At 58.0% G+C, this 27,655-nt stretch overlaps 3 protein-coding genes and 1 long non-coding RNA gene across 20 annotated transcripts; 1 reads left to right on the plus strand and 3 right to left on the minus strand.

Annotated features, from left to right (window-relative positions):
* Positions 1 to 104: 104 nt before the first annotated feature.
* On the minus strand, positions 105 to 8,674 carry MCOLN1 (mucolipin TRP cation channel 1). Of its 4 annotated transcripts, none has more exons than XM_045053111.1 (14): positions 8,515 to 8,673; positions 6,173 to 6,369; positions 5,306 to 5,473; positions 5,046 to 5,211; positions 4,521 to 4,629; positions 4,178 to 4,274; positions 3,865 to 3,964; positions 3,530 to 3,636; positions 3,254 to 3,403; positions 3,008 to 3,109; positions 2,467 to 2,589; positions 1,993 to 2,059; positions 392 to 522; positions 105 to 295 (listed from the first exon to the last, which is right to left on the minus strand). In XM_045053111.1, the coding sequence occupies exons 1-14, from the start codon at positions 8,543 to 8,545 to the stop codon at positions 191 to 193; spliced, it is 1,653 nt and encodes a 550-aa protein (XP_044909046.1). In that variant the 5' UTR covers positions 8,546 to 8,673; the 3' UTR covers positions 105 to 190. The 4 variants fall into 4 exon arrangements, with proteins under 4 accessions (XP_044909046.1, XP_003981860.1, XP_006928417.4 ...); XM_003981811.6 differs by having other exon boundaries at positions 120 to 295; positions 1,993 to 2,208; XM_006928355.5 differs by lacking the exons at positions 105 to 295; positions 392 to 522 and having other exon boundaries at positions 987 to 2,208; positions 8,515 to 8,674.
* A 1,641-nt stretch (positions 8,675 to 10,315) lies between these two features.
* ZNF358 (zinc finger protein 358) lies at positions 10,316 to 22,775 on the minus strand. 11 transcript variants are annotated; one of them, XM_045053104.1, is made up of 3 exons: positions 22,771 to 22,775; positions 12,357 to 12,462; positions 10,316 to 12,098 (listed from the first exon to the last, which is right to left on the minus strand). In XM_045053104.1, exons 2-3 carry the CDS (start codon positions 12,427 to 12,429, stop codon positions 10,393 to 10,395), a joined length of 1,779 nt encoding a protein of 592 aa, XP_044909039.1. In that variant the 5' UTR covers positions 12,430 to 12,462; positions 22,771 to 22,775; the 3' UTR covers positions 10,316 to 10,392. The 11 variants fall into 11 exon arrangements, with proteins under 11 accessions (XP_044909039.1, XP_044909037.1, XP_044909038.1 ...); XM_045053102.1 differs by lacking the exon at positions 22,771 to 22,775 and adding an exon at positions 15,016 to 15,034; XM_045053103.1 differs by lacking the exon at positions 22,771 to 22,775 and adding an exon at positions 14,912 to 14,930.
* LOC123384109 lies at positions 18,013 to 21,172 on the plus strand. Its single transcript, XR_006594740.1, has 2 exons — positions 18,013 to 18,446; positions 19,714 to 21,172. It is a non-coding gene; the product is annotated as an uncharacterized LOC123384109 (long non-coding RNA).
* On the minus strand, positions 20,620 to 27,454 carry TEX45 (testis expressed 45). 4 transcript variants are annotated; one of them, XM_023244824.2, is made up of 10 exons: positions 26,654 to 26,917; positions 25,403 to 25,509; positions 24,410 to 24,995; positions 23,278 to 23,384; positions 23,089 to 23,189; positions 22,726 to 22,838; positions 22,535 to 22,644; positions 21,966 to 22,170; positions 21,369 to 21,454; positions 20,620 to 20,864 (listed from the first exon to the last, which is right to left on the minus strand). In XM_023244824.2, exons 3-10 carry the CDS (start codon positions 24,975 to 24,977, stop codon positions 20,637 to 20,639), a joined length of 1,518 nt encoding a protein of 505 aa, XP_023100592.2. In that variant the 5' UTR covers positions 24,978 to 24,995; positions 25,403 to 25,509; positions 26,654 to 26,917; the 3' UTR covers positions 20,620 to 20,636. The 4 variants fall into 4 exon arrangements, with proteins under 4 accessions (XP_023100592.2, XP_044909048.1, XP_003981861.3 ...); XM_045053113.1 differs by lacking the exon at positions 25,403 to 25,509 and having other exon boundaries at positions 22,726 to 22,828; positions 23,286 to 23,384; positions 26,654 to 27,454; XM_003981812.5 differs by lacking the exon at positions 25,403 to 25,509 and having other exon boundaries at positions 26,654 to 26,913.
* Positions 27,455 to 27,655: the final 201 nt, after the last annotated feature.

The raw sequence follows: 27,655 nt of genomic DNA on the forward strand, positions 1-27,655 counted from the left end.
GTTACGCTGTTTGGCGACGCCTTAAAGGGACCGAGACCTGTGGGCGCAGGGAATGCCCCTCCCACTAGAACCGAGAACAAGTTTATTTTCCCGTTTATTTAACACCCACCCACCCCTGTCCCACCGTGTCCGACCCGACTGGCACAGGTCCTCAGGGCACGGCAGCGAACCGGTCCTTTAAAAGCAAACCCTAAAAATAAATAAGCGTGAGTCTCCGCAGTCGGAGGGCTAATGTCCAATAGCAGCAGCGGGTCCGAATCAATTCACCAGCAGCGAATGCTCCTCCGAGGCGTCCCTGGAAGAGAAGCCGTATCAGCCGGCCAGCGGGGCAGAAGGCAGCACTTCCCTCGGGCCCACGCCCTCTCCGCAGCCCCCAATACCCAACTCGAACCTGCCGCAGCAGCAGAGGAGGCTGCAGGCCGAGCCGCTCCCTCGACGGAACTTGCCGGAGGTGGGGCTGTCCTGGCACTGCGCGATGTAGGCCTGGAGCTCGCTCTCCTCCGCGCCAGCACCTCCGGGGTGCTGCGGGGAAACGCAGGGTGGCCCCTTTGATGTCTGGCCTCCCCACCACCACCTCGCCAGCCAGCCAACTGGATCTCCTCCTGGTTCCTTCCACCAGCCAAGCTTCCCCGCCTCCCCCCACCCCCACCCCTTTGCACTCTCACTCTGTACTCACTGTCCCCTGCACCTGTCCTTCCTCATGGTGTGCTTCCCCCCCCCCCCAGACCTTCCCTGGCCTCCCGAATATGTGCCCCCGCATCTCAGTCAGTTGGTGCCCTCTGCTGTGCTCCAGCACCCAGAACCACACGTGACACAATCTGGGTGCTTGACACGCAACTACTGAGTTGGGTGCACACAGCGGGATCAAGGTCTGGGCTTGTACGTCCCAAGCTGATACACACGTGTGACGTTGAGGCGCTAGAGCAAGCTCCACAGGGGCTCCTCGGGCCTGGGTGACAGAGTGTGTCTGTGGGATGGTTTATCCATGTTTGCGGGGGGGGGGGGGTGCACATCTGTTTTCAGCAGAGCCTTCACCCCCTCCCACCCTGGTAGAGGAATCAGCATCTCTTCCCCAAGTCCTTTGTGGCTACTGGGCCTTTGCTCTGGCTGTTCCTTCTCCCAGGTGCTCTCTCTCTTCAACTCTCATCTCGTCAATCCAGAAGTTTCTGAGATGATGGCAAGGTTTGCTATCTGTGCCGACCAACCTGGTCGTCACCAGCCATACTGGCTTTCGGGCACTTGACACGCGAAAGATGTGAGTGAGGAACTGAGTGTGGAATTCACTTTGATTCAAGTCAAAATTTAAGTAGTCACAGGTGGCTAAGATTAGTATTAGCAGATTCTAGAAACTTTCCCAGACTCACCCCAGTACCAGCCTAGACCAGGGGACCCCCTGTAGCCTTCATTCCTTTCACCAGCTGTTCACCACCCTGCCCACTGGTCCAGACTAATCTGTATACACTGCGTTTCCTAGATACCCACCGAGCGCAGGGTCTGGCCCACCTGCCACCCCCACATTCTACTCCAACCCCTTTCCTCTGACCCCCACAACCTGCAGGACCGCCACTCCCTGGACTTAAAGAGCTCCCGCCCAGACCACCCTACAGAAGAATTAGGAGCGGGGCCTTCCGGAATCCCTCAGTCCTGGGTTGAGCCTGGCCGCTTAGCAGCTGACCTCAGGCAAGTCACTAAAACTCTACGGCCTGGCCTCTCGCTTGGTAAAAGCAGACTCAGGAAACCTCACCTGGCCAGAACCCCACGCGGATGAAACCAAGACTGGCGGCTGCGGTCGGCACCACCACCCCGGTCACCTCTCTCTGGCTTCTCAGAGTCTCCCGCCTTCTCCCCCTGGACCCTTCCCTCCTCACCCTGCCTCATGTGCCCTGAGACCCTACTAAGGGGACCTGGAGCCCCAGGTACATGGCTGCGAGTATGTGAGGGCTGGCCGCGCTGGAGGCAGGCTGGGGGGAGGGCGTGGGGGCCGGCGCTGACCTTGATGGTGTCGTAGGCACCAGTGATGAGCGCGATGAAAAGGCTCAGCACCATGTAGATGAAGAGGCTGATGAAGGAGTAGAGGTAGAGCTGGGAGAACAGCCAGACGAGGCTGCTGCGGCCCTGCTGGGCCTGCATCGCGGCGAACGTCACGAACATGTCGTCCCCGTTGATGAGTGAGAACAGGCACTCGGACACCATGGACAGCGAGCGAAACTGCCAGCAGGGCGGTGGGGTCGTGCCGTCAGAGGCAGCCACAGGCGGGGCCGGGGGCAGGGTGGGGTCACCGGGGGTCAGAGGAAATAATGGGCAGAACTCCCGGGAAGGTACCAGGGGCCAAGGTGGGTGATTCCGTGCCCCCACATCAACAACCGATAAGCCAGGGGTCAGAGGGTTTAGGAAGTGGGCTTAGAGATGGGAGACAGGAACCCCTGGACTGTGGATCCTGAGCAGCACGCCCCGGACAGCCCCTACCTTCACGTGGTAGGGCCCCAACACGATCCAGCCACAGAAGCAATAGCCCAAGTAGATGACAGCCACACAGCAGCAGAAACGCATGACGCTGGGCAGGGCCACCCGCAGCGTGGCAATGAGAATCTGTGGTAGGCAGATGGGGGGGGGGGGGCCCACAATGAGGGTGTGGGAACCCAGGTGGGACTTGCGAATGGCGGTAAAGCGGGCAGGGCCTGGCTGAAGTCACGCCAGAGCCGCCACAGAAGCCGGGAGTTGAGAAGTTGGGGTTGAGAAGGGGCAGGGTGGGGACGAGGGGGCCTGAGGCTGTCCCACGACCAGACTCAGCTGGGTGCGTGTAAAGCAGCGGGCTCACGTGGCTGTGGTTCAGGTGTAGTGACACGGACGTCTGGGGCGGGCAGGTATGGGGAAGAGGCTCATGACAGGCCACCTAGAGAGGCCGCTGACTGCCACACGTGTATGAATTTATCTGGGGGAGGGAAGTGAGATCTGGGGAGCATATGGCTGCCGTCTAGACGGTCCAGCCTGCACACACGCGGCTTACGTTGTACTTATGGAAGAAGGTCAGATAGCGGATGACGCCGACCCAGACGAGCAAGGTGGAGGTGCCCAGGAGGATGCTGCAGACATCGTAGCTCGCCAGGTTCTAGGGACAAGAGCAGCGTCAACCCCATCTGGCCTGGCCCTTCTGGCGGAGGTGGGGGGGGGGGTGCCCGGGCAGGATGGGGGTTAACGCGTATTAGGGGAGCAGCGCCTGGAAGGGGACAACAGGGCCCCAGGCAGGACCTACCTTGGCTTCGATGCCAATCTTCATGATGGTACCCGAGATAGTGAGCACATCGCTGGTGACCAGCAGGATGTACCAGCCGTTGACAAATTCCAGCCGCTCCCACAGGCTGATGACCCGTCCCCGCTGCCGCCACATGAACCCAACAAACTCCTGCAGGAGGTAGGAGGGGTGAGAGCCTGTCCAGGCAAGGGACCCGCTCTCCCCTGGCCCTTATGGCCCCAGAGCTGGGCAAGGCCGGCTTGGGCACACGTGCAGGCCACTGGAGGCAGCTCTCACGTTCTGCAGCAGAAAGCCACGGAGCAGCGAGCGGGCACACAGCAGGAAGGAGAAGGAGCAGGTGAGGATCACGACCACGTCAAACAGGAGCCGGAAGCTGTTGTCTCCTGTGAGGAGATGACTTGGGTAGAGCCAGGAGTGGCTCAGGGCCTTGGGGGACTAGGGACGGGGCTAGGCCAGGCCTAGGAGGCTGCAGGACTGGTTGTGGCTCCTCAGTGGGCTCACGGGTGACCTGGGCGAGTCAGGAACTGGGTCTGTGCTGGCCTGGGACTTGGCGGGCTCCCTGGGCAGGTCAGGACCTCCGGTCCTAGCTGGTGTGGGGTTTGGGGGCTCACCGTGCCTGAAGACGCTGGGGTGCTTACACTCCTGGATGTGGGCCTGGGTCTCCAGGCTGATGGGGATACGGCCGCTGTGCGCCTTATTGTCAAAAGTGATCTGTAGCAACACGACAAAGCAGGAGGAGCCAGACTGGACCTTGACACACCCAGGCTCCCAGATCCACACGATGGACGGTCTGTCCAGCCCCATCCCCCTTCTCACTCCCACGCTGCCCTTGGCCAAGGGCCCCAGCCCCGGAGCTCAGAAGCCCTGCAGGCAATCCCAATTACTGGCAGGCCCTACACCCTCGTCCCGGACCCTGGGGCTTACCAGGACACTGAAGGTGTAGCAGTCTGGAATTTCATTGTTGATCAGGCTCTGGAGGTTGATGGTCTTCAGCTGGAAGTGGATGGTGACGTTGATCAGCCTGGGGGGTGGTGGGGAGGCCTGGGTGAGGGGGAGGGGCTCTGCTCCTCCCGCCTGCCACCGCCCGGCCCCCACCAGTGCTCCTGCCCCAATGCCGACTCTGCAGCTTGCAGAGGAAGTGCTCGCACACGGGCATCAGCGTGGCCTTCCTCTGTCCCCGCCTGTGAGGGGGCGGCCAAGGATGCCTGGCATCCTGCCTCCCCCCACCCTCGGCCCAGCCCTGGAGGCCCCCTCCATCAGGCAGTACTTGTGGAATTTGAGCGTGAGGTTCTTGTAACTGGCGCTGCCGTCCGAGAGGGAGAGATCATCACTGGGGGGCACAAGGGGTCTCTCAGGGGGGTCCACCCGGATGCAGTCTGAGGACAGGGAGTCAGGGAAGGGACACTGGGGGCGGGAGAGGCACAGGCAGGTCTCCCCAGAGTCCCCGACAGCCCCCTTCCCTCCTTCACTTCCCACTATGAGCTTAGCGGTTGTCATTTGTTCCCCCACTGTCTCCCCAGGACAGGGCCCAGTGTGTCTCATTCCGGACACAGGCCCTAGGGCCTGGCCCTCAGTGAGCCCCCAGACGTTTAGTGGATCAATGATATTAAGACACCACGCGTGCGTTTTCGGGCGGACCAAACATTCCCCCGAGGACACCCCAAGCGTCGAGTCACGATCGATCGGGACAACCCTATCTCCTAGAAGGCTGGGAGGCAGAACCGGAATGTGACTCCCAGCAGCCGCGATACCCCGCCTGCTGTGTCTGCACCCCCCCCCCCCACCTGCTCACCAGTGACAACCAGCGGATCAATGTCAAAGGTGTCGTTGGCTGGGTCCACGTGGCCGCGGTGGTAGTAGTGCTGGCAGAGGGCCAGGGCCGAGCCATTGGCCCAGGGGCCACCTCCGCCCCGCACGTAGGCATATCGGCCCAGCGACACATCGGGGAGCATCAGGTACTGTGGGCAGGGAAGGGGAGAAGCCGTCAGCCCTGCCTGCTGTCCCCTGCCTGCCCGCTCGCCTGCCGCCCCCCCCCCCCGGGGGGCCCCGCACCTGGTCCACGGTGTGGAAGATGGCCTGGTACAGCTGCTCCCGCGTGTAGGCTGCGAAGGTATCATCCGCCCCATCAGAGTAGCCCAGGAGGAAGAGGTGCCGGAAGGCAATGGTGTTCTCCTCCCGGAAGGTCACTGCCAGCTGGTTGCTGAGCCCGAACAGGATGAGCTGGTGGAGGGAGCAGGCATCGACAAAACTGGGATGGGGCCTCCCCCAGGGCACGAGTGGAGGAAGGCCCACCAGAAATCCCCGGTGAGCAGCACACAGCAGGTGTTCGTACATCTCATGCCCGAGATCAACGTTCATTAAATGTTTAGCAGGTGCCGGGTTCTGTGCTGAGCCCAAATCTACAGGGTAAGTACCACCGATGGGCCCTTGTACCGAAAAGAAATCAGAAATGTGGTAATACGCCCCGAATCACAGCACCAGACCCAGAGCTCCTTAGGGCAGGGGCTCGGTCTGATTCGTCTTGGGGTCCCCAAAGCCCACCATGGGGCCTGGGACGGCAGCAGTATCTGCTAAGCCACCGGGTCCGTTCTCTTTGAGGTACCAGGCTGCCTGGGTTCAAGTGCCAGCTCCCCATGCTTGGCTGCTCTGTGATTTTGGACAAATCCCTTCACCTCTCTGGGCCCTGGCTGCCTCATCTGTAAAAGGGTGACAATAAGAGTTGCCAGGACCTCCAAGGGCATTTGTGAGCTTACCAGGAGCTGTTCCCACACAGACCTGGGAGAGCTCTGTGACTGATCACTGCCATTGTCACTGTCCTTACGTTGCTGCAGCATCAGGACTAGGCTCTGGCTCCAGGACTCTCCTTCAAGAACGGCGGCGGCCACAGCTGGGTTCTGCCGGGGCCCCTGCACGACTCACCTGCACAGTGACCACCAAGATCTTCACGACTTGCAGCATCAGCTTGAAGGGCTTGCGACCCTTGGCCCGGAATTTGTCACAGGGACTCATGAAAAAGTACTTGAGGCGGCGACGCAGGTCCTCCTCTTCGGGAGGGACCGGGGAAGCCCCGGCCCGGGTGCCATACCCAGGACTGGGTGTCAGGAGGCGCTCCGTCTCTGAGGGAAAGGGAGAGGGCAGTGGGGACCACCTGGCAACAGGGGAGACGGGTCCCCTGCTCCAGCCAAGAAAATAACTCCCATCGAAGAAATCCCAGAAACTGCAACGTTTTATGGATACACACAGCAATAGTGCTCAGAGGCTACCAATTCCGATTTGGGGCTCAAAAGGGCCTGAGCTGATGCGTGACCCTGTTGCTCACTGGCTGGGGCAGGGCGCCCGGCCTCTGAGCCTCAGCTTCCTCCTCTGCAAAATGGGGCAGTAATCTCTCTCACCGGGAAGCTGAAGGTCTGATGCTCACAAAGCATCGACCACAGGGGCTGGTGCGTGGTAAGAGTGTCCGAATATCCCATCCTCATTCCAGTTGTTGGTTTGTGGGGAAAGCACAAATGGCTTCCACTGGCTTCTCACAGGTCACTCAAGCCTCCAGGGCTTATATCAACTCCAGCCCCCAGGTGGGAGCATGGAGCTCAGCTACATTCCAGTTTTTTCTTTCTTTTTTTTTTTTTTTTTTAAAGAGAAGAAGAGCAAGCATGAGTGGGGGAGGGACAGAGGGAGACAGAGAATCTTCAAGCAGGCTTGATATTCAGTGCAACGTTCAATCCCATGATCCTCGGATCACGACCTGAGCTGAAATGAAGAGGTGGAAACTCAACTGACTGAGCCACCCAGGCACCCCTTCCCGTTTTTTTCTGGTCAAACACCCAAAGAAGGGCCCTTCTGCTCATCGCTCATGGTGACCTGGCCCACCCAGCCGACACTCTCACAAGCCACAGGCCTGAAGAAGGAGAGATCGACAATAACAGAGCACATTTGCTCAAGACTCACTGTACCCCAGTGGGTGTCATTATGCCATTTGTACGTCAGTTCGTGAGCTAATATAGCATCTTCATTAAGGGTCCCAACTTCTGGAAATCACGCAGCCCTAGAAACAAATCCCAGACCTGCCACTTCCCAGCTGGGGGATCCTGGACATCTTTTAAAACCTCCGTGTCCTCATTTGAAAAGTGGAAATTAAAAAAAAAAAAAAAAAAGTCTACCCTGAGGCTGAAATTCTGGAAGGTGTTCTGAGAATGAAGACAGACAAGACAAAAGCCTCGGTTCAGCTCTAGAATCTTAGTAATTCTTCAGCAAACAGGGACTATTCTAAGCATTACTCGTTCCCTTCACTCCTGATCAGCCCAAGAGGAAAGTCCAAGGTTTCATCACCTGCTGGGGTCACAGCTGGTCACAGCAGCCCAGGACCATCCCTGACAGCCCCCCCACACACACCCCTACTGGGAGAACCCTGCTTCTTTCCAGGACCTGGCTGGCTGACTGCCTGGCACAGCCACCAGGATGAATGTGGCACCGTCAGAACCTGTCGTGCAGGGAGGGCCAGCTCCTGGCTGGTCCCCTTGGAGCTGGGATGTTGTTGTGGAGTTGTTTACAAGACAGCTGGATGGGAAGCCAGAGCGCAGGCCTGCCTCCCTAGCTGGGATCACAGTTAACCCACCCTAGATCCTACCAGCAGGGACAGCTGAAAGACCAACACAAAGGGTCCTCCTCCAGCCCCACCCCCCGCATTAAGAAGCAGAGACTGAAAATACTGGAGGCTGGGCAGCCACCTCCTGAGTTCAAGGAAGCTGAGCTTCCATGGGTTTGGACTTATAAAATCGAGTTAAGTGCCAAGGTCAAGGAGGCAATCCCCCCGCCAGCTCACTGTCTGAGTTTAGAGAAGCTGAGCGTTGCCTCCTGGATTGGGGAAGGGAATCCTGGGAGTTTCACGTGAGGGTTGGAGAAGCTGGTGCCCGCTGAGAGTTCCAGCAAAGCTGAGCAAAGCAGAACGCAAACCCTGGAAACCTCCCCGGCGGGAGCTGGCGAGGCTGGCGGCCCACCCGCTGCCTGAGTTTAGGGACTCTGAGCACAACGTGGGTCCAGGAAGAGCACTCGGCAGTCCCGCCACTCCGAGGTCGGAGGAGCTGCTGCCCACCTGTGGCCCAGGTTCTAGGAGCCATCTGTCCTTATCTCCACTCCCGGGAAGCTGAGAGGTCAGCACCGGAGTTTAGGCAAGGGAAACCGGGAGCTCAGCCGCCCCAGGTCGGGGAAGCTGGCCGCCCGCCCGCTGCCCGCGTTCGGAGGCCCGCGGGGCCGCGCGCCCTCACCTGAGCCGCGCCGGCCCACGGGGGCTGCCATGCCGGGACGGGGAGCGCCGGACGCCGGCGGGCGCGGCAGGGCAGCCGGGGTCCGAGCGCCCGCCGCTGCCACTGCGGCCTCGCTCCCTCGCGGTGCAGCTTCAAACCCTCTCGCATCAGCTGACTCGAGCCGCGGTCACGTGATCGGAGCGGCGCCGCGCCCCCCCCCCCCGCCACTGGAAGCACGTGACCGGATCCTGTCCCACCCCCTGCGCCACGACAATCCCTGCGGCCGCAGCACGCATGCGTTGTCCTCGGCTGGCGACTTGCGGGGCGGAGGGCGGTCTTGGGGCCCTAACGCCGACGGTCCTTGAAGGTGCTGGGGGATGGGCTGGCTGTGAGAATGCCAAAGTAGGGCTGGTTCCGTCCTGGCTCCTTGCCACGCCTCCGTCCGGTGCCGGATTCTTGAGTTCCACGTTCAAGGCTTGACCCCTTACCCTCCCCAGAGTCCGAGGATGATCGTCCGTCCTGTCTCATGGCTGCTTCTCGGGCCTGGCAGAAACCTCATGCTTACTCGCATCTCTTTCGGCTTCCGCTCCTCTCATCTGAACTGTCGGCAAATCTATGTCATTTCCTAATTGTGTCCTAAATAGGACCACTTATCCCCACTCCTATGGCCGTCAGCCGAGAGTCCCTCAACATTCCTGGCCTGGACCACTGCAGCCACCTCCTTCCTAACCTGAGGCTCCCACTCCTGCCCCCTGCACTACACTGTCCAGGCAGCAGCCGGAAAGCATTTTGGAAGAGTAACTCCTGTTGAGTCTTCTGCCACACCTGTCCACGTCTTCCCGGTGCTCAAGGATAACAAGCAAACTCCCACCTCAGTCTGCCCGGGGCGCTCTGCTCTGGCCCCAATCTCCCCTAGCTCATCACTCAACGGCCCCGGGGCCTTTGCACACTCTTCGAAGCACGCTGGTTAAGAACTCAGGCTCTGGCGGACAGACAGTTTGGATTAAATCTAGGCCCTGCCAACTACCACTTACTTCTACATCCGCCAAAGGGTCCCTTAAACTCCACATGTCTGGTTGCTCGTTTGCAAAATGGGGATATTTAGTCATAGTTACCTGTCTGGTGAAGCTTTGGAATTAAAAGAGAAAATGCGAGAGCATAAACTGCAAGGGTACAGAGCAAGGCCAGGCAACCAGCACTGACAAATTAGTGGGTTATTGGGATTCTAGAATCCTCCTCAGGAGAGCAGTCCCCCCAGTAACTGCTTTTCAAAGCTTTCTGAAATTGGCATCTGTGAGTTCTGTGAAGGCCAAGGCCGTGCTTATCTTGCTCTCTGTTGAGGCTCCAGGAAGCAACAGATTTGGGCTGAACACATAAATGAGCGCCTCTTCTGTCCAGTGCTGTACCTAGAACATGGGCTGTGAAGGGCATGGGGTAGGCTGTGCGAACACAGAACACATGGGATAGGGCTGCCGGCCAGGTCTCCTATCAGCCTCCATTATCAGCCTTCTAGACTGTCAACATGCCAGAAATTCCACCACTCAGAGAAAAGCCAGAGGGAAGGGATCCTGTTCAGACCACCCGCCAAGGAAGTCTGCCCTTGACTAGGGTGGCCAGGGTGCTCTTGGGGAGCAGAGTGGTAACTACGGTGGGCCAGTGTGAGACCTTGTGGGGGAACGGGGAAGCCTGGAGGATTAGGGGCAGGGAGCCAGGACATTGGGGTTCCAGCTATGGCTGGCACGGGCCACACCCTCCCCCATCTCCCGAGGAAAGGGCTGTGCCTTAGTGGAAAAAGAGAAACAGGCAAACCACAACACAGAGCCAGGAGGCAGTGCGAGGATTTTACTAAACTGCACGACACACAACTTCCCCAGGCCCCCGGGAGCATCGGCGTCCACTTCAGCCGTCGGGCCCCAGCAGCGCCCCTTGCTCCCGCACCCACTCAGGACTCTCACCAGTAGGGAGGGCTGGGCTGACAGTGTCATGGGTGGGGGAGCAGGGTTCGGGATGAGACTCGGGGTTGGAGTCGGAGCTGGGGCCAGATCCGTGGTCAGGGCTGGCCACAAGGTCGGGATCTGGGTCGTGACCAGGCTTAGGGTCAGAAGCTTTGATAGAATCAGGGGTGGGGGTAGATTCGGAGCCAGAGACAGCCTTGGGGCTGGGATTAGGGAGGGAGCCCGGCTCGGAGCCAGGGTCAGAGCCAAGGCCAGAGCTGGGGCCAGGGCTGAGGCCCAGGCCGGAGCCGAGAACAGACACAGCATCAGGCCCCAGGAGGGAGACCTGCCCGGGCCGCAGCATCGAAGCAGGACTGAGGCCCAGGCCTGCGGCGGCCGCCGCGGCAGCGGCAGCCGCCGCGGCGGCGCCCTCGTGCACGCGCTTGTGCTTGGTGAGGCTGGAAGCCTGGCCGAAGGCCTTGCCGCAGAGCTGGCAGCGGTAGGGGCGCTCTCCGGAATGCACGTGCAGGTGCTGCAGCAGCGCGGAGCTCTGCCCGAAGGCCTTGGAGCAGTGGGGGCAGGCGTAGGGCCGCTCGCCCGTGTGGATGCGCAGGTGGTGCTGCAGGTTGGAGCTCTGGCCGAACGCCTTGCCGCAGTGGGGACAGCGGTACGGGCGCTCCGCCGTGTGCGTGCGCTGGTGCTGCAGCAGCGCCGAGCTCTGGCCGAAGGCTTTGCCGCACTGCGGGCACGGGTACGGCCGCTCGCCCGTGTGCGTGCGCAGGTGCTTCAGCAGCGCGGAGCCCTGCCCGAAGCCCTTGGCGCACACGGGGCACTTGTGCGGCCGCGGGCCGCCGTGCGTGCGCAGGTGCTGCGCCAGCAGCGAGCCGTGCCCGAAGGCCTTGCCGCACACGGGGCAGTGGTGCGGCTTCTCGCCGCTGTGGCTGCTGCGGTGCTTCAGCAGGGTGGAGCGCCAGCCGAAGGCCTTGCCGCAGGCGGCGCACTGGTAGGGCCGCGCGCCCGTGTGGATGCCCCGGTGCTGGGCCAGCGTGGCGCCGTGGCTGAACGACTTGCCGCAGTCGGGGCAGCGGTAGGGCTTCTCGCCGCTGTGGGTGCGGCGGTGCTGGCTCAGCCCCGAGCTGCGGCGGAAGGCTCGCCCGCAATCGGGGCAGGAGAAGGGCCGGGGAGGGCTGGCAGGCGCAGGAAGCACCGCGGGGCTGGCGGCCAGGACCTCGGGAGTGGCAGTGAGGCTAGATGAGAGGGGGTCCAGGTCTGGGGCTTCGGTGGGGCTGAGGGTGTCGCTGTTGGGGTCAAGAACCAGGGGGACAGGGCCGATGACGTCTGGATCCAGGTCGAAACTTGAGGACATGGGGTCGAGATCTTGGGGATCCGAGTCACGGGTCCCCGAGACGGAGCTCGGAGCTTCAGCATCGGGGTCCAGATCCTCAGAGACGGGCTCCAGATCTTCGTAGCTGGGGTCCACATCTTCGGAGACAGTGTTGAGGTCTTCTGGGTCGGGCTCTGGGTCCAGCTCTTCAGGGTTGGGGTCCAGGTCCTCGGAGTCAGAGTCAAGCTCGTCGTAAGCGGGCCTTGGGCCTTTGTGGCCTGGGTTCCTGACCAGGACCGAGCGCCGCATCCCTGGTGTGGAAATGCTGGCTGCTTCTAGGGCCGGATCTGCAGGGGTGAGGACAGAGGGTGGGTGGAGGTAGGTGCTGGAGAACAGGGGGTCTCTCTTGGAGTCTGGGCAGGGAAGTGAGAGGGGGCCGTGCCCCACAGCCCATCGCTGCACACACACATGGATCCTTCTCTTGTCTCAGACTGCGGGGAGACTTGTGGCAAGCCCCAGACAGGGCAGGGAGAAGAGGGACCCTGGTGGGACATGGGGTCCCGCCCCATGGGGGTGGGGCGGGGCTTCCCTTCTCAGCACCACACCTGGATGGAAGTCATGGGACCCGGCACTAGAGGTCTCCAGTACCCAGTTCCAGGGCTCTGCCCCTCTCTGCATCTTGGGCTCCTCCTCCCGTGGGAAGCTTGGGTCCTGTGGAGGAGAGAGAATCCAGGCTTCCTGCCCCCTTGGCTGGGGTCCCCTCACGGGAAAGAGGGATAAGTCCCTGGGTTCCTGTGCTTCCTCGTAGTACACGGCCTGAATCCCAGTTCCATCACTGGGGAGGGCATATTTGGGGTTTCCCCTGAAACCTCGGGCTTGCCTCGTAGAGAGGAGCATTGTGAGCTCTGAAGCTTGGATGTGGGGGGTGAGTGGGGGGCAAAAAGCATCTGGTACTCATCTTGGGTCACTGGGGGAGGGCAGGGGCACCTCTGGCTTGCTTGCTGGGGAAGAGACGACCTGAGTGCCAGACCTCACAGTTCCGGGGTGGGAGTAACGGTCAAGACCCTTGTGTACCCGAATGCCAAGTTCCTAAAGCTAGAGAGGGTGGGGGAAATGCTGTAGGACCCAGTGGGACGCAGGGAGACCCATGGACCCCATAGCCAGGAGAGCAGGGACAGGTGTTGGTATACCTGTCTGCCCAACTGGATAGAAATCCTGAATTCTAACCCCTATGGGGGGGGGGGGGAGGCGCAAAAATAATACCTGGGGCTCCTCTTAGGTTACTGGGGGGGGGGGGCGGTCTTGGGTCATCTCCTAAAAAGGGAAATTCCTGAGTAACTGAGCCAATGGCTGAGATATGGCGACGGGTGTCAGGACCCTTTTATCCTCTCCTGGAGAAAAGATCCTGAATTCCATCCAGCCCCATGCCTGGTGGTTGGGAACAAGGTCTAGAAACAATAGCTGGGACCCCTTCTGGGGAGCACAGGGAGCTCAGGATTACCTGATGGGGAGGCGGTCTGGAGCTACCCACTCCATGGGTGGGGGTTGGGGAGCAAACGACAGATAGATCTGATCCTGGAGGGAGAGGGACATCCTAGCCACAACCCCACAGCTGGAAGTGGCTAAGCAAGAGGGTGGAGTTCTTAGATCACCTCCTGAACCCAGACACCACATTGGGGGGGGGGGGGGGCGGACAATGCCTGGGTCCCCTTCTGGGTTCCTGGGGGGGGCAGGGGGACCTTTAGATTGCCTCCTGAGGAAGGGCCCTCCCAAATTCCCATCTCTTAGCTGGAAGGGGGGGGGGCATTCTGAGTTCCTGGGGGGGGGCAGGTGGACCCCTGGATGACCTCCTGCGAAGGGGCTTCCAGAACTCTGGCCCCCAAGACTGGAGAGTAGGGGGAACAATAACGGGGCTCCAGAGGGTCAGAGGGAACCCCTGGATCCCTCTCTTGAGGAAGGGCCTCCTGAACTCCCGACCTCAGGCTGGAGGGTGGGGAGAACAATACTTAGACGTCCTCCACGGTTCCTGGGATGGAGGGGGTCTGGATCGCCTCCAGGGGAAGGGGCGTCCTGAGCTCCCGACCCCACAGCTGAGGGTGCCCCCCCCCCATACCTCCCGATTTCAGGCGCCCAGCTCCGGCTGGGCCCTTCCCCGGGGACGCGGCGGCCGAAAGGGCGCGCTAGGCCCGCGGGCCGCGGGGACCCCCTCCCCTCACGCCCGCGACCCCGCTCTCCCGGGCGGGGCGGGCGGCGCGCGCGAGCGGAGGTTGGGGGGGAGGCGGACAGAGGTCGCCCCGGGCCGCGCCCCGCGCCCGCCCCCGCCCCGGCCGCGACCCCGGCCCCCGCCCGCCCGGCCCGCTCGCGGGGACACTCACCCGGCGCCCCTCGCCCCTGCCCGGCCCGCCGCGCCCCCGGGGCCCGCAGGAAGCCCCCCGCCCGCCAGCCCCGCCGGCGGCCCCCTCGGCCCAGCGGCCCCGCCAGGCGCTCCCGGGGAGCGAGAGGGGCCGGCCGAGGGCCGCAGCGGGAGCTGCTGGGACTTGTAGTTCGCCCGCGCCCGCCGCGGCCGTCGCCATCGCTGCCCCCGCCCCCCGGGCCAGCCTTTGTCCCGGCCCGGCCGCCCCGGCCGCGCGGCCGCGCCTTTGTCTGCGCCGCGCCCTCCCGCGCTGCCCTCGCCCCGGCCCGGCCCGGCCCCGCGTCTCAGCCTCTCGGGGTCCCTCTCTGCCCTCGCCTGCCTCGGCCCCTGTGTCTGTCTCTCGCCTGTCTCTCTTTCCATCCCTGCTCCCCTCTCCGCGCCTAGCTCTGTTCCTTTCTGTGTCTCTGTCCCTCTCCTCCTGCGTCTCTCTGTTTCAATCTCTTTGCCTCCGTTCCTGCCACTTTTTTCTGCCTCTGCCCCTCCGTCTCTCTTTCTGTCCTCCTCTGTCTCTGTCTCTGCCTCCTGCCCATGTGTCTGACTCTATCTTTGCCCAAAAGGCACCAAACCTTGTTTCCCTGGCCGACTGGCACTGCACGGAAACACAGCCAAGGCTCGGAGAAGCCCTGCAATTTACGAAGTTGTTAATCTTTGCCCAGCCCAGCGTCTCCCTTTAAGATTCTGCCAGGGAAAGGGCTGGGAACGCTGTCCCTGAGTGTGTTCCTCCTACCCGGCTGATGGGTCACTCACTGCTGTCACTGGTGTGGACTCCCTGTGTCTGATGCCCACTGGAGTGACGATGATCTCTGGAGAAGCCTAGGCCAGAGCTGGGAAGGACTCTGGGCAGACTTTACCTGGAGACACAGATCCCCGCGAAGAGGGAGTGAAAAACAGCCCCGGCAGCTGGGCCGTGATGTTCTTCACTGAACATAAACAACAGTCACAGAATATAAACAATGATCACACAAGGCCGCTCTGTGACCATGTCTGAACCAAGCCAGAGACAAGGACACGCTGCAACCACAAAAATGAATACACACCCTCCTCTCCCGATCAGCGCAAGTGACTGCTGCTTCTTACCAACGATAGCCCCGCGTCCATTCTTCCACTGCTAGATAAAAATCATCAAAATACCCAGGCACCAATCCGCTCCCTGCTAGCACCAACTTAGACTTGGCCTCTACCGTCTTCAGCTGTCTTTAAAACTACCCAGCACATGCCTGCATCCCATAAGATGCCCTCCTGTCCCACAACACCCTCTTATGGAGGCACCCCATGGTTCCTATTATGTGATCTTTCCCGCTGGAGCAAGCTAAAAAAAAAAAAATTTTTTTTTTTTTTTTATGACAGGTGTATTTCTGATGGTCGTTGGCCGGTTAATTTTGGCACCACCTACCCTTGAAGAGAACCTCAAGTACATCAGGCCTCCAGGAGTCTTCTCTCTCCTGTCGTGAACCTTCTAGATCTGTGCTGACCTTATGGTCTGAAACTTGCTCTCCACGCTTCTGCGGGAAAGCCCACAGAAGATCTGAGAGGTTTGAGACTGAAATTGGATTATGTCACTGGTTTCCTCACCCCGTCGCCTCCCGGAAGATCCCATAACAAATAATACTTGTGTTTTTTTTTTTTTTTTTTGAGACAGAGAGAGACAGAGCATGAACAGGGGAGGGGCAGAGAGAGAGGGAGACACAGAATCGGAAGCAGGCTCCAGGCTCTGAGCCATCAGCCCAGAGCCCGACGCGGGGCTCGAACTCACGGACCGCGAGATCGTGACCTGAGCTGAAGTCGGACGCTTAACCCACTGAGCCACCCAGGGGCCCCAACAAATAATACTTGTAATGACAGCTGTTGTTTCTGTCTGCTAAGTACCTCAGTCAGAACCTTGCTTTCTCTTTGTGGATCCTTCCCCACTACTCCAGTCTAACACAGCCCCCCCCCCCCCCCCAGTAATATTCGATCTAAGCTTACCAATCAGACAACTCCATCCCCTGGCCACAGTAAGTAGGTCTGAGGACATGACATTGGAAGGTCTCATTCTTTCTCTGGGATCGTCAGCTGTATGTAGGACCTCATCTTACCCACAGCCACCTTGTGCAGTTGTCTGGAAGAACAGTCTGCAGACTGAAGCCAGTCTACACCAGGATGTACAGGTGAAGTCGGAGAGACAGTTCTGGCAATATTGGTTGAGCTCCTGGATAGAGCCATACCTGAAGCCAGATGCCCTGATCCTTTCCATTACCACGAGCCAACAAATTTCCCAGACAGTTGGGATAGTTTTGTCCCTTGAATCCCTATTCTGTCCCTTGAATCCATGATAGTTTTAACTTATCTAGAATTAGTACCTGGAAACGGAAGGATATTGAGGGAAATGACTTCAAACGTGGGATTGGCTGAGCAACGTTGAGGTAGAGGGCCGGGGCCACCGCGTACACATACGTATTCACTTTAAAGTGAAGGGCACTCCCTAGATTTATACAGTGCACAATCTGCCCTGAGAAGAGTCTTCCTCGAGAAACAAGAAATCTGTTATGTGGAAGAAAAATACCTTCTTAAAACCCTGCCTATTTTATCTCGGGACTCTAAACACGCGTCTCTTGAGACTGTGGTTTGAGGGTCTTTGGAGAAAAACATGGAGGATGTTGAAATACGTGAGAGCCTTCCTAAGGTCTTCAGAAAGGTCTCCTTCGACAGACGCAAGCTGCCTCTGTGGACTTCTTGAAGGAGAGACTAGCGTCTGCTTGATTTTGTGATTGCCAGAGCTGAATTCTCTGCCCCAAACTGGAAGAGGAAGTTAGTAATGAGGTGGGAGATAAGATTGGGACTCTCGGAGAACCAGGGCGCATTAGATGCCTCCGGCTACTCTCTAACACCGAACACTCCCAGTCTATAAACGTACAATTATTCTCCGTTGGGAGGAGCCTAGTAGCTGACTTTCCACCCTCCGGATTGTAACCTGGAGCAAAATAGATGCTAAGGGGATGGCAGGCACAGGTCTGTTGCTAGGAAACAAGGTCCAGAAATCCCCCAGGGGTGGGCTAGTGGACCGGCCATCCAATCATAGCATTCTATCCCTCTGGGCACAGTGATTGGCTCACGGCTAGGCATGTGACTCAAATGCGCCAATCAGCGTGTCCCTTAAGTTCCACTAAGAGAAGTCGGGAGCAAGACCCCTCCCTCTTTCTTTGAGGCTTTAATCAAAAGGATTTGGATCATAGCATCTTTTTATAGCGTCCTTGGAACCCAATGGTTCCAAGCCACCACTTGCAGGGATACAGGACTGAGAACTGGCGAGGGAGAACAGTCCTGATAGTCACGTGAGACCTAATTCCACATTTTATTTCTAAGTTGTGAAAAACAAAATTCAACCAAAGAAATTTGAAGATCTAATTGGTTTTATTAAATGACTCATGAATGGGGCAGCATCCCTTGTAACGCGTAGGGGGCATTATGAGGAATTGTGCAAAATAGAAGGTATTTCTAGGGGGGAGGGCAGGGCAACAAAGTTATAAGCAAGAGAAAAAGGGTTGTCCCAGACAAAGTCACTTTCCCTTAGGGGAAGGCAGTGGATCTTATTGGGTAGATTACCTCATTACCTTCCGTTGGGGGATGGGGAAGGCCTCTGTGACAGATGACCTTATTGGTACATATCAGAAAATTACTGAGAGGGGGCGCCTGGGTGGCTCAGTCGGTTAAGCTGAGTCATGAGTCGGTCAGCTCAAGTCATGATCTCATGGTTGCTGAGTTCGAGCCCCACGTCAAGCTCTGTGCTGACAGCTCAGAGCCTGGAACCTGCTTCGGATTCTGTCTCTCTCTCCCTCTCTCTGCCCCTCCCCTGTTCACACGCTCTCTCTCAAAAATAGACATTTAAAAAATTTATAAAAAAAGAAAATTACTGATCGATAGATTAAAATTTACATTTCTGGAGGAGGTTGAAACTGCAATTAGGTCAGGTATTAAGCCCCGGTTTGGTGCTTTAGCCTGGCCCCAGTAACACTGTTACTGTTACTGTTACTGGAGCCTGTGGCTTTCTTTTTTAACAACGTCAGTAAAATCCCTTTCTTCTTCAACTGGAGCAAGCTGGGTTTCTGTCACTTGCAACAAAAATGACCTAAGATGTTAAAAAACTATGGGCACCTGTGCAGCTGCAACCTGGTCTAAGAATGGTACGTGCACATTTTGTGTCAACCTTGTACCCATTCTAGGAAGGAAGAATTAAGTGCCATCCACTTTACAAATGAAGTGAGGATCAGAGCACACCATCACTTGCCCGAGGACAGACAGGCAGGTAAGTGGCCGGTCTGAATTCTGCTGCTCGGTGATGAAATGTTTTTCTTTAAAAATTAATCTGTTCTCAAAAAAAAAAAAATTAATCTGTTCTCCCAGGTGCAATCCTATGTTATTCATCTTATTTTATCAGCCTTTTGGGTTTCTGTAGTTAATATGAAATGCCTTTTTTGGTGGTGGGAAGGGGTGAGTGGAATACAGGAAGGGTAGCCATAAATCCGTAAAATACATCCCAAATCATGATGCAGTATCTTTCTGCACTGAAAATATTTCTAGTGGAGTTCTCATTCTTTCCCAGCAACCCATCCCAGGGCTAGTCAATTCCATTGTTAGAAAATGCTTCAATTTGTGCAGAAATCTGCCTCCTTGTAACTCCTACCCATTATGTTTCATCTGGTGTCTGGGTTGTTGCTTCAAACCACTTCTAGAACCAGGCGGGAGCACAAATAAAACTGCAACCAGAGCTACATGGAAAGGAATACCAAAGTAAGCTTTCTCAGCTTCCTGGCAGGCAAGGCAAAAAGGAATAGCCTTTTTGTTAAGAGTAGTCAAAAAAAACAAAAAACAAAAAAACAAAAAAACCCAGTAGTCTTGTCAACAAACAGACCAGCTTTATCAGGAGAGCCTGATTTTGTCCTGGGGATCTTTGTAGGCTGGGTTTATTGCAGTGGTTGTCAACCAAGACAACTCTTCCTCCCAGGGGATATTTGGCAATGCCCGGAGATATTTTCGGTTGTCACAACTGGCTGGGGTAGAGGGAGAATGCTGCTGGCCCTTAGCGGGTAGAGGTCAGGGATGATGCTAAACATCCTACGATGCACAAGAGGGCCTCTAACAATAAAAAATGATCCCATCCAAAATGTCAATAGTACTGGGTTTGAGAAATCCCGGTTCATCAGGAGGTAATTCACAAATGTGTCATGTACATCTTTAGTGAAAGCAAGAAGAGGTGTTTTGCAGCTCGCATACCCTTGCATGGCTAATATGAGTGCAGCCAAAAGGGCCATCTTATTCTGTAGGACCCAAAGCTGGACTCCTGCCCTTCCTGTATAAATGACAACCTGGCCTTACAGGATTGCTGCCCATGGGGAGAGGGCTCCTGGTTGGGCTTGAGGTTGGCTCTCAGTGGCTCGTTGGATGGGAGGCCTTGGTCTTTGAAGGTCTGACTATGGAGTCAGGGAGCCATGTTCATTCCCCAAAACCAGATTGGCAGCAGCCCACTGAAGCAGGCCCTGGGCATGGCCACCAACGCCCATTTTTTTTTCCAGACAGAGCAATCTCACCACACCCGAGACCTTCAAGATGGGGGCGCTGTCCAAGGTACCATTTGTTGACCTGCTTGTCAAGCCCTGTCAAGGACTGGCTTCAGGGCTCCACCCCAGCCTCCTCCTTTCCACCCTCTTCATTTTGTCCCTGGCTGGACATCTACCCCCTTGAACTTGATCATATCCTGATGGTTTTCGTTCGTTTGTCCCCGGACCCAGCTCTGACCTGGGGGCCAATTGCTCAGCCAGCCAGGACATTGTGGGTGAACCACAATGGAGAAAATCGCTGGGCCACTCTCAGCTTCTCCACCCCTTCATTGTCCCTCCTCTGGGCCCCACCCAGCCTCTCAACGATTGAAAGCTCCTTCCCATACCCTCATCTTCCTCTTTCCTCGTCACCTTCATGCTCAGAAGGGAAGTGCTCTCCCTCCTTGACCCTCAGCCACACGCATGGACACGTGTGCACATTTCTCATTTATAACATTCTAACGAGAGGACTGCCCAGCATCTCCGCGTTACAGATGAGCAAACAGATGAGGCTCACAGGGATGAAGTGACCCACCCAAGACTACTATCCAGGACAGAAGAGTTAAGATTTGGAGCCTGTCTATTCAGCCCTGGGAGCCTAGGTTCTCAACACTTCACCTCAGTGCCCGGTTCAACATTGACTCCACTCTCTCCACATCATTCAGATTTGGTGGTGCACCTGACACCTTACACGGAGTCCAACTGTCAAGCCCTTGTACAAGCTAGGGTGGCCTCCCTGCCCAGAATGGGGTGACCTTAAGGGCCCATGGAAGTGTGTGTTAAGGTTTTTGGGGTTTTTTTTTGATGGAGTTACTCTCTCCTGTACAGTCTTCATCCCACCAAGCATCATCTTTCATGGCTGACTGATGAGGAGGGGTGAGATGTTGCCAAGGCAGTGTTTATTGCTGGCTAGGGCATGGATAAGTAGGGGGCTGGGGGGTCTGAGGGTCTACCTTCCCAGCCCCACAGACCCACTGGTGGGGGGAGCCCAGAGGCACATGGCTGTCCTGGAGGTTGGCCGATCTCAGCACCGCTGGGCCCTGGAACTTGAAGGCAAACTCATCCTCGTATTGGGTTGAGAAGAAGCGCTGTCCACCCAGCGGGGGCTCAATGTGGTTATACTTGCACTGTGGAGTCAGGGCGGGGAGCCTGGCAGGACAGCCTGAAGGGTGGTTGACCTACCTGGCCCACCCCGTGGTCCCCATATGACCCTGGGAGCAGCAAAGGCTGATGATTGGACTCTGAGGAGGTAGGCAAAAGGTGTCCCAGTTTGGGCTGCCCCAGGAGCTGGATGGGAAGCTGGAGAGAAACTGGGGGACCCCTGGAATGACCCCAGAGCTGTGGTGACCTTAGGCAACTCTGATCTACCCCTCAGCTGAGGGTATACCTGTGGCTGGTGATATAAAGATGTCCTTGAGCTGGCCCTGAAGTGACACTGGAGGTGAGCTAGGGGATGACCTTGAGGCTGGAGTGACATTAAGATGACCCTGTGCCTGGGGTCACCGTAGAGTGACCCTGAACGAACTTGACACTAATTCTGGGCCTGAGGTCACAGCGTTATCATCCTGGGACAAAACTACACTGCTTTGGGGGGTTACCGGTCAGGGAGATACCCCTTCCCCCTCCCTCACCCGCTGTAGCATCTCCTCAGTCACGGAGGCGGGAGCTGTTCTATGCGGCTTCAGCATCTTCTGGTTCATGGTTAAAAAATCTGTTTCTGTAGATTTGGGTGGGGGTAGTCGAGCTGAGGGGCTGAGGGAGGAGGGGCAGGGCCCTGGGGCAGGAACTGTGTGAGATTAAGCACGGAGTAGGAGTTCAGGCGAAGCCTGAGCCCAAGGTGAAGTTAGAGCGAAGGAAGGACTAGGAGGCGGGGAGAAGGGAGGAACCAGGTGCGGGGCAAACACAGAGTTGTTGCGGGGGAGGGGGGGCAGGAAGGGTAGTCTAGTGGGTCAGGGGGCGGAGCCAGAGTCCAACTGAAGAGCAGGGGTCAGGGTTCAGGTGAGGGCAGATATGGGGAGGGGCGGGACTATGGTCATCCAGGGGGCGGTGCCATGGCGGAGGTGGGGTGGGGGGAGGGGGCAGAATCAGATCCTCGACGGGACGAGGTTGTGGGGGGGGGGCCAGAGTTGAGATCTTGGTTCAAGAGGTGGAATCTAGCTCCTCAGAAGGCGGAGCTAGAGTGGGGCGGTGGGCGGGGCGAGAACGGCGGGGGCGGGGTTAGAGCTCACCGCCGGTGCCCTGGGGCAGGTTGCTACGCAGCAAGTGGAGAGTGGGCGCTCTCTGCGGCTTCTGGATGGTGCCCGGGGAGCAGTAGTCTGTGCCAGTGGAGGTCTGGAAGAACTGTCCGAGCAGCGAGGACTCCCCTAGGCCCACGTGACTCTGCAGTTTCTCGTGAGGCACGTGGCAGCTGGGTGGCTTGTTCACGGGCAGTGGCTGTAGGACCACATGGCATCTGGGAAGCTCCCAAATGTGCGGGGTGTCCCAGAACTCGGGCGGGAGAGAAGAGGTGAGCGCTATGCGACCTTGGACAGCTCACACCCTCCTTGGGCCCCACGTGCTGGTGCTGGGAGTTGGCATTGTGTCTCATTTTGCAGACAGAGCCACTGAGGCTGGGAGTGGTTAACTGACTTAACCTTAGATCCCGCAGATAGATCCAGGAGATTCTCCCCCCCCCCCCCCCCACACACACACACGTCGAGCGCACTCTCACCTCAAGGCCTCTGCACTTGCTATCCGTACTGTCTAGGGAACCCTTGTCCCTGATGAGCCCTGTGGCCTTCTCCCCCTTCCTGCTGACCTGGCCGTGGAAGAAGTGCACGGAGGTGGTGAGGCTGCCCGGGCCGGGGCACCGATTTCCTTCCAGGATGTGCGATGCCGGAGTCTGGTCGTGGTGAAGAACAAAACGTTCTGCCAGTGACAGAATAGGTGCTGAGCCAACCTGGGAGGCTGCTGCGGAAGCAGGGGGCAGGGTGGGCAGCAGACTCCCACCTGGCTCTCGGGGGTAGAAGTGTTCAGCCTCGGTGGTCCTGTCACGGAAGAGCCCATCTCCAGGACGAATATTCACATAGTGGATGTGGGCCGAGGCCTGGGCCTTGTCATACCTGCAGGTAAGGGGGGATCTGCTCTATGATCAGATAGATCTGAGCTGGGCCCTTGCAACTCCCAGGAAATGGGAGAGGGGCAGGCTTCCCAAAGGCCAGGCTGTGGGGGGCTCCTGGTGGGAGATCTGGGCAATAGTGGGCCTTGCTTGGAGGTGAGGGGCACCCACAGTACTGGCTCGAGAGCCTCAGGTGGTACACTCCACCTGTCGCTGACAGGCCTTTGCTCTATCCTGGTGGAAGCCCACAGTACCTGTCTGGGGGCAGACCCTGGGGCCCGTAGGCTTGTTTCTGCTCGGAGCACACGGGCCCATAGCCAATCTTGGAGTCTCCCAGCTCCACACTGGAGGAGGCCTGTGGGTGGACACAGGTGGGAAGAGGGTGGCACCACCCAGCCCCCATCACTGCCCTCCCCAGCAGCACCAGCCCCACCTCGATTTACCCTCTTACACATCGAGGCAGGTGGGCCTGGCAGGGCCTGAAACTGTCTCTGGTAGGAGGTCCCATCGTCCTGTCTCCTGTGGTCCCACTGGAGTGCGTTGCTGCCCCCTGAGGAGGAGCAAGAGGAGAGAGAGAACAACAGTGGTTCCACGCAGCCTCAGGCCCACTGGGGTTCCATTCCTTGCCTGGAAAGGGGAGGTGGGCAGTCCTGACTAGCCCCCCCCCCCCCCCGAGGGCTGTGTGGAAAAACAGCCAAAATAATACAAATAATGGTAACAAGAATAGCTACCAACATACCTGACCAGAGCCAGGAATCTAGGCTAAGTGCTTCAAACCTCATTTGAGAGTTAGTAATATTCTCCCCACTCTACAGCCTTCTGGGGGCTCAGAGAAATCAAGTCACTTGCCAGAAGTCACGAAATTCAAAACCAGAACTGAGTCAAATCCAGATCTGACAATCCCTGACTCCAGCTTGGAGGGACTCTTGCTTAGTGATGTCCACCGGCAGGTCCCCGAGTCACAGAATTGGAAAATCACACAAATGACAGCTGGTCTTTTTTGAGCACCCACTCTACGCCAGGTGCCTCATGCACTCTGGGCTCTTCTGCTTCACCAGCTCCTATGAAGTGGGCGCTGTTGTTGCACCCATTTTGCAGAGGAGGAAAATCGAGACTTGGCGATGTCGACTTGCTCAGACTCACATAACTACTATGGTGGCGGGCCTGGGATGTGTGTGTGTGTGTGGGGGGCACTTAGCAGATTTGTCCAAACCACCATTCATGCTTCTGCCCAGGTCACAGCCCCTTGAAAAAATTCAGGAGCTATGCCATTCAGTGAATGTAGAAACTGAGGCTCAGGAAAGTTCTAGGTTTTCTCAGGCTCGGCACTATTGACATTTGGGGCCCCGGAATTCTTTACCCGGGCCAGCTGTCCCGTGCACGGTAGGATATATTCAGCAGCATCCCTGGCCTCCATTCATTCCCTGCTAGGACTACCCCCTTCCGCAGGTCCGTGACAACCAAAACGATCTCCAGACTTTGCCAAATGTCCCCTGGGAGAGGACGCGGAATCCCCGCGGGCCTGGAGAACCTAGGGGGTGGCAAATCGCGCGTGGGGCGCGTGGGCGCGCTCACCGAAGTGGCTGCAGGGCGCGCGGGACCGCGGGCACGCGTCGTGGGGCGGGAAAAGCGCCCGGTAGGTGGTGGGCGGGATGCGCAGCTTGGCTCGGTCGCCGGGAGGCACCGAGTCGCGGTCGAAGATGAGGCGCGCGCCGCGGATCTGCTCTCTGGCGCGCGCCGGCAGCTCCGGCCAGCCAAAGTCCGCGCGCGCGGTGGAGAGGCCGGTACGGGAGCGCGCGGGCGCGTACACGCGCAAGTTGGTGGCCGGCGTGGCGAGGGTGCGCTCCCGCGTCCCCGACGGCGCGGACGGCTGCGGCGCCGGGGGCGCGAACGCGCGGTGCGCCTCCGACTGGAGCTCCGCGCCTGCGGCGCGCGTGTCCTGTCGGAAGAAGGACCTGACCGGCGGCTCCTGGCACGACAGCGCGCGGGTGACGCCCGGGTAGGCCGGGAAGTCCCGGTGCGACGTGGGTTGCATGGCGTCCACGTGCAGCCGCGGATCCGGCCCTAGTGCAAAGTGCGAGGCCTTGAGGAAGTCCAGCCGGGACATCGGGCATGGCAGGAGGGCGACCGCGGCCATCGCCATCGGGGGACAAGGCGCCACCTGTGTGAGAGGGCGTGAGCAAGTGCCCGCCTGAGGACAATGCTGCTTTTACTCCTTCCTGTGCGCCAGGCACTGGGCATTGGGGGTGGGGCTGAGGACTTCCTAAAAAAACAGGCTCAGGGGCGCCTGGGTGGCTCAGTCTGTTGGGCATCCGACTTCGGCTCAGGTCATGATCTTGCCGTTGGTGGGTTCGAGCCACGTGTCCGGCTCTGTGCTGACAGTTTGGAGCCTGCTTCGGATTCTGTGTCTCCCTCTCTTTCTGCCCCTCCCCTGCTCATACTCTATCTCTGTCTCTGTCTCTCTCTCTCTCTCTCTGAATAAAAATTAAACAAAACAGGCCTAGCCCCTGTGCCTGCCCCCAGGGAAAGCAGAGAGCATAGAGATAAAAGCATTCATTGGGCACTTACCGTGTGCCAGGCCCTGTTCTAGGTCCTTGGCAGGGGGAACATCAGGTCACAAAACAGACCAAGAGCCAGTGCTCTTGTGGAGGTGACAATGGGGGTGACAGACAATGCTGAAAAAATATAACACTACAAATTGCGGCGGTGTTAGAAGGAGCTGAGTGCTGTGCCTAAAAACATCACACAGCACAGGAGGGTGGTGGTGAGGGGACGAGGGCTGCAGTTTTAAATGGGATGGTGTCACTGAGATGACAGTTGAGAAAAGACCTGGAAAATGTGGGAGAGGAGCATATGGGGGCGGGGGCGGGGGAGGGGGGATAACATTCCAGGCGGAAGGAACAGCAGGTGCCAAGGCCAGTGCAGGGTGGGCCACAAGAAGGACTAGAATCAAGCGCTGCAGTCTAGTCTCTTTGATATGGGAGCCCCTTCTCCTCACCCTCAGGTAGTGGTCAAGGCCAGGGCCCTCCCCTCCGTATGTGGGATCTTCCATCTCTGCTCAGTCCTGGCCACAGTCTCTGCCACCCCCCCCCCCCCGTGGGTCTTCCTGCCCTCTGCAATTGTCCTGGGTGCTGACTGTTCTCCCGGATCTCTTCCTATCCTGAAACTCTCAGAGGCATAGACATGTCTCTCCACTTCTCTGACCTCCAGCTCCAGGCTCCTGGCCCTCCATTTAGCTGACCGGGACATTCTTGCCTTTGCTCTGAGCAGGGGAGTCTCCCCGACCCTGCCCCCAGCCCCTCTGAGAGCAGTCCTGGTGGGGGCGGGGGGTACCGCAGGCTCACCCCCCACCCAGACCGAGTCAGCTCAAAACTGGTCATGTCGACCTCTTTAGGAAACAGGGCCCTTGGGGCGCCTGGCCGGCTCAGTCGGTTAAGCAACCGACTTCGGCTCAGGTCATGATCTCACGGGCTCGGGGCTGACAGCTCAGAGCCCGGAGCCCGCTTCGGATTCTGTGTCTCCCTCTCTCTCTGCCCCTCCTCTGCTCACGCTCTGTCTCTCCCTCTCTCAAAAATAAACATTAAAAACAACAATAAAAAATATTTAGAAAACAGGGGCCAAGCATTTTAACCAAACCACAGGTGTTCAGAGTCTCCGTTTGCTTCTTTGATCATTTTGGCTCCTGAAATAGTTGAGAGCTGAGAAGTCTCCAATAGTCTACGGAGAATCTAACAATTGAAATCAAGGTCACCTCGGAATAAGCAATCGGGTTCCTGTGAGCTTCAGTTTCCACATCAGGGATGAGCATGTGGGACGTACCTCAAGGGGTGGCATGGGGACGAATGAGTCCTAGGAAATGCCCTTGGCCACCGGCCTGACCCTCTGGACTCCCTGTGTCCCCGGTCTCCCAGAAGATGCTCACATGTTCCTTCCGAGGCTGTGTCCCCGCGTGGTCCAGTTCTGCCCATTGTGACCAAAGAGCTTCCCTCACTCAGCGTTGTCACAATGGTCCCCAGCCACTCTGAGGGCAGCTGGGAAGAAGAACGGGAGTGAGGCCAGAGGATCCTGCCTCCGGAGAACTCAAGAGAGCTAGGCAAGTGACTTGACTTCTCGAAGCCTCAGTTTTGCCATCTGGAAAATGGGGCTTCAGAAAGCAGCAGTGAGGATTGGAGGCAGTATGTTCATTATTATCATTTTCCAGAATTTTCCTGCTTGTCTGCTTCTCAGCACTCCCCACGCAGGACGAGCCAACGTCTTCGGTCGTTGAGTCACTACACTGCTTAATGTCACTCCAGGGCTCGCAGACCTCCGAGGTGCCCTTAGGGACACCAGTGCCCCCCCAGCCCAAAGACCGTCAGGAACACACCCGAGGCTGACCAAATCCAAGCTTGTTACTTGTGACCGCGAGCGAGAGCACACCCTCCGGGGAGCTGTGGGTATGAGCTGAGACGGGCTTGTCTTCACCTGGGCTTGTGTCCCTGCTTCTGGGAGGTTCGAGGCAATGGGGGTTCGCGTTGCAGGTTTTTACTGCTGGGAGGTTTGGCTTTCTTTGTTGAGATGACCTGACACATGAAAATAACATACAAAACAATAGGAAAGAGGGAAATGGGGAGTCAGGGTCTCATGGGGACAGAGGTTCGGTTTGGGCAGCTGAAAAGTTCTGAAAGAGGACAGTGAGGACGGTCTCATGACAGTGTGAATGTGCTTAATGCCACTGCACAGAACATCTAAAAATGGTTAAGATGCTCGATTTTATGTCATGTGTATTTTACCACAATGAATAACATTTAAAAATTAAAACAGGGGCGCCTGGGTGGCGCA

Source organism: Felis catus, chromosome A2 (assembly GCF_018350175.1).
Source record: "Felis catus isolate Fca126 chromosome A2, F.catus_Fca126_mat1.0, whole genome shotgun sequence".
Lineage (NCBI taxonomy): Eukaryota > Metazoa > Chordata > Mammalia > Carnivora > Felidae > Felis > Felis catus.

Coding starts and splice junctions, on each gene's coding strand:
- TEX45 (XM_003981812.5), bottom strand. Junction 22,171..22,534: donor TGCACTTCTTCCACGGCCAG/GTCAGCAGGAAG, acceptor GTGGTCCTACAG/CCACTGCCCGTGAACAAGCC. Junction 21,455..21,965: donor CCTGCCCCAGGGCACCGGCG/GTGAGCTCTAAC, acceptor CCAAATCTACAG/AAACAGATTTTTTAACCATG.
- ZNF358 (XM_045053099.1), bottom strand. CDS start 14,324: ATGGCGACGGCCGCGGCGGGCGCGGGCGAACTACAAGTCCCAGCAGCT. Junction 12,463..14,126: donor GCAGGGGCGAGGGGCGCCGG/GTGAGTGTCCCC, acceptor TCTCCTCCACAG/GACCCAAGCTTCCCACGGGA. Junction 12,099..12,356: donor GTCCCATGACTTCCATCCAG/GTGTGGTGCTGA, acceptor TCACCCCTGCAG/ATCCGGCCCTAGAAGCAGCC.
- MCOLN1 (XM_006928355.5), bottom strand. CDS start 8,545: ATGGCAGCCCCCGTGGGCCGGCGCGGCTCAG. Junction 6,370..8,514: donor CGTGGGCCGGCGCGGCTCAG/GTGAGGGCGCGC, acceptor CCTTTCCCTCAG/AGACGGAGCGCCTCCTGACA. Junction 3,637..3,864: donor CCCCAGCGTCTTCAGGCACG/GTGAGCCCCCAA, acceptor ATCTCCTCACAG/GAGACAACAGCTTCCGGCTC.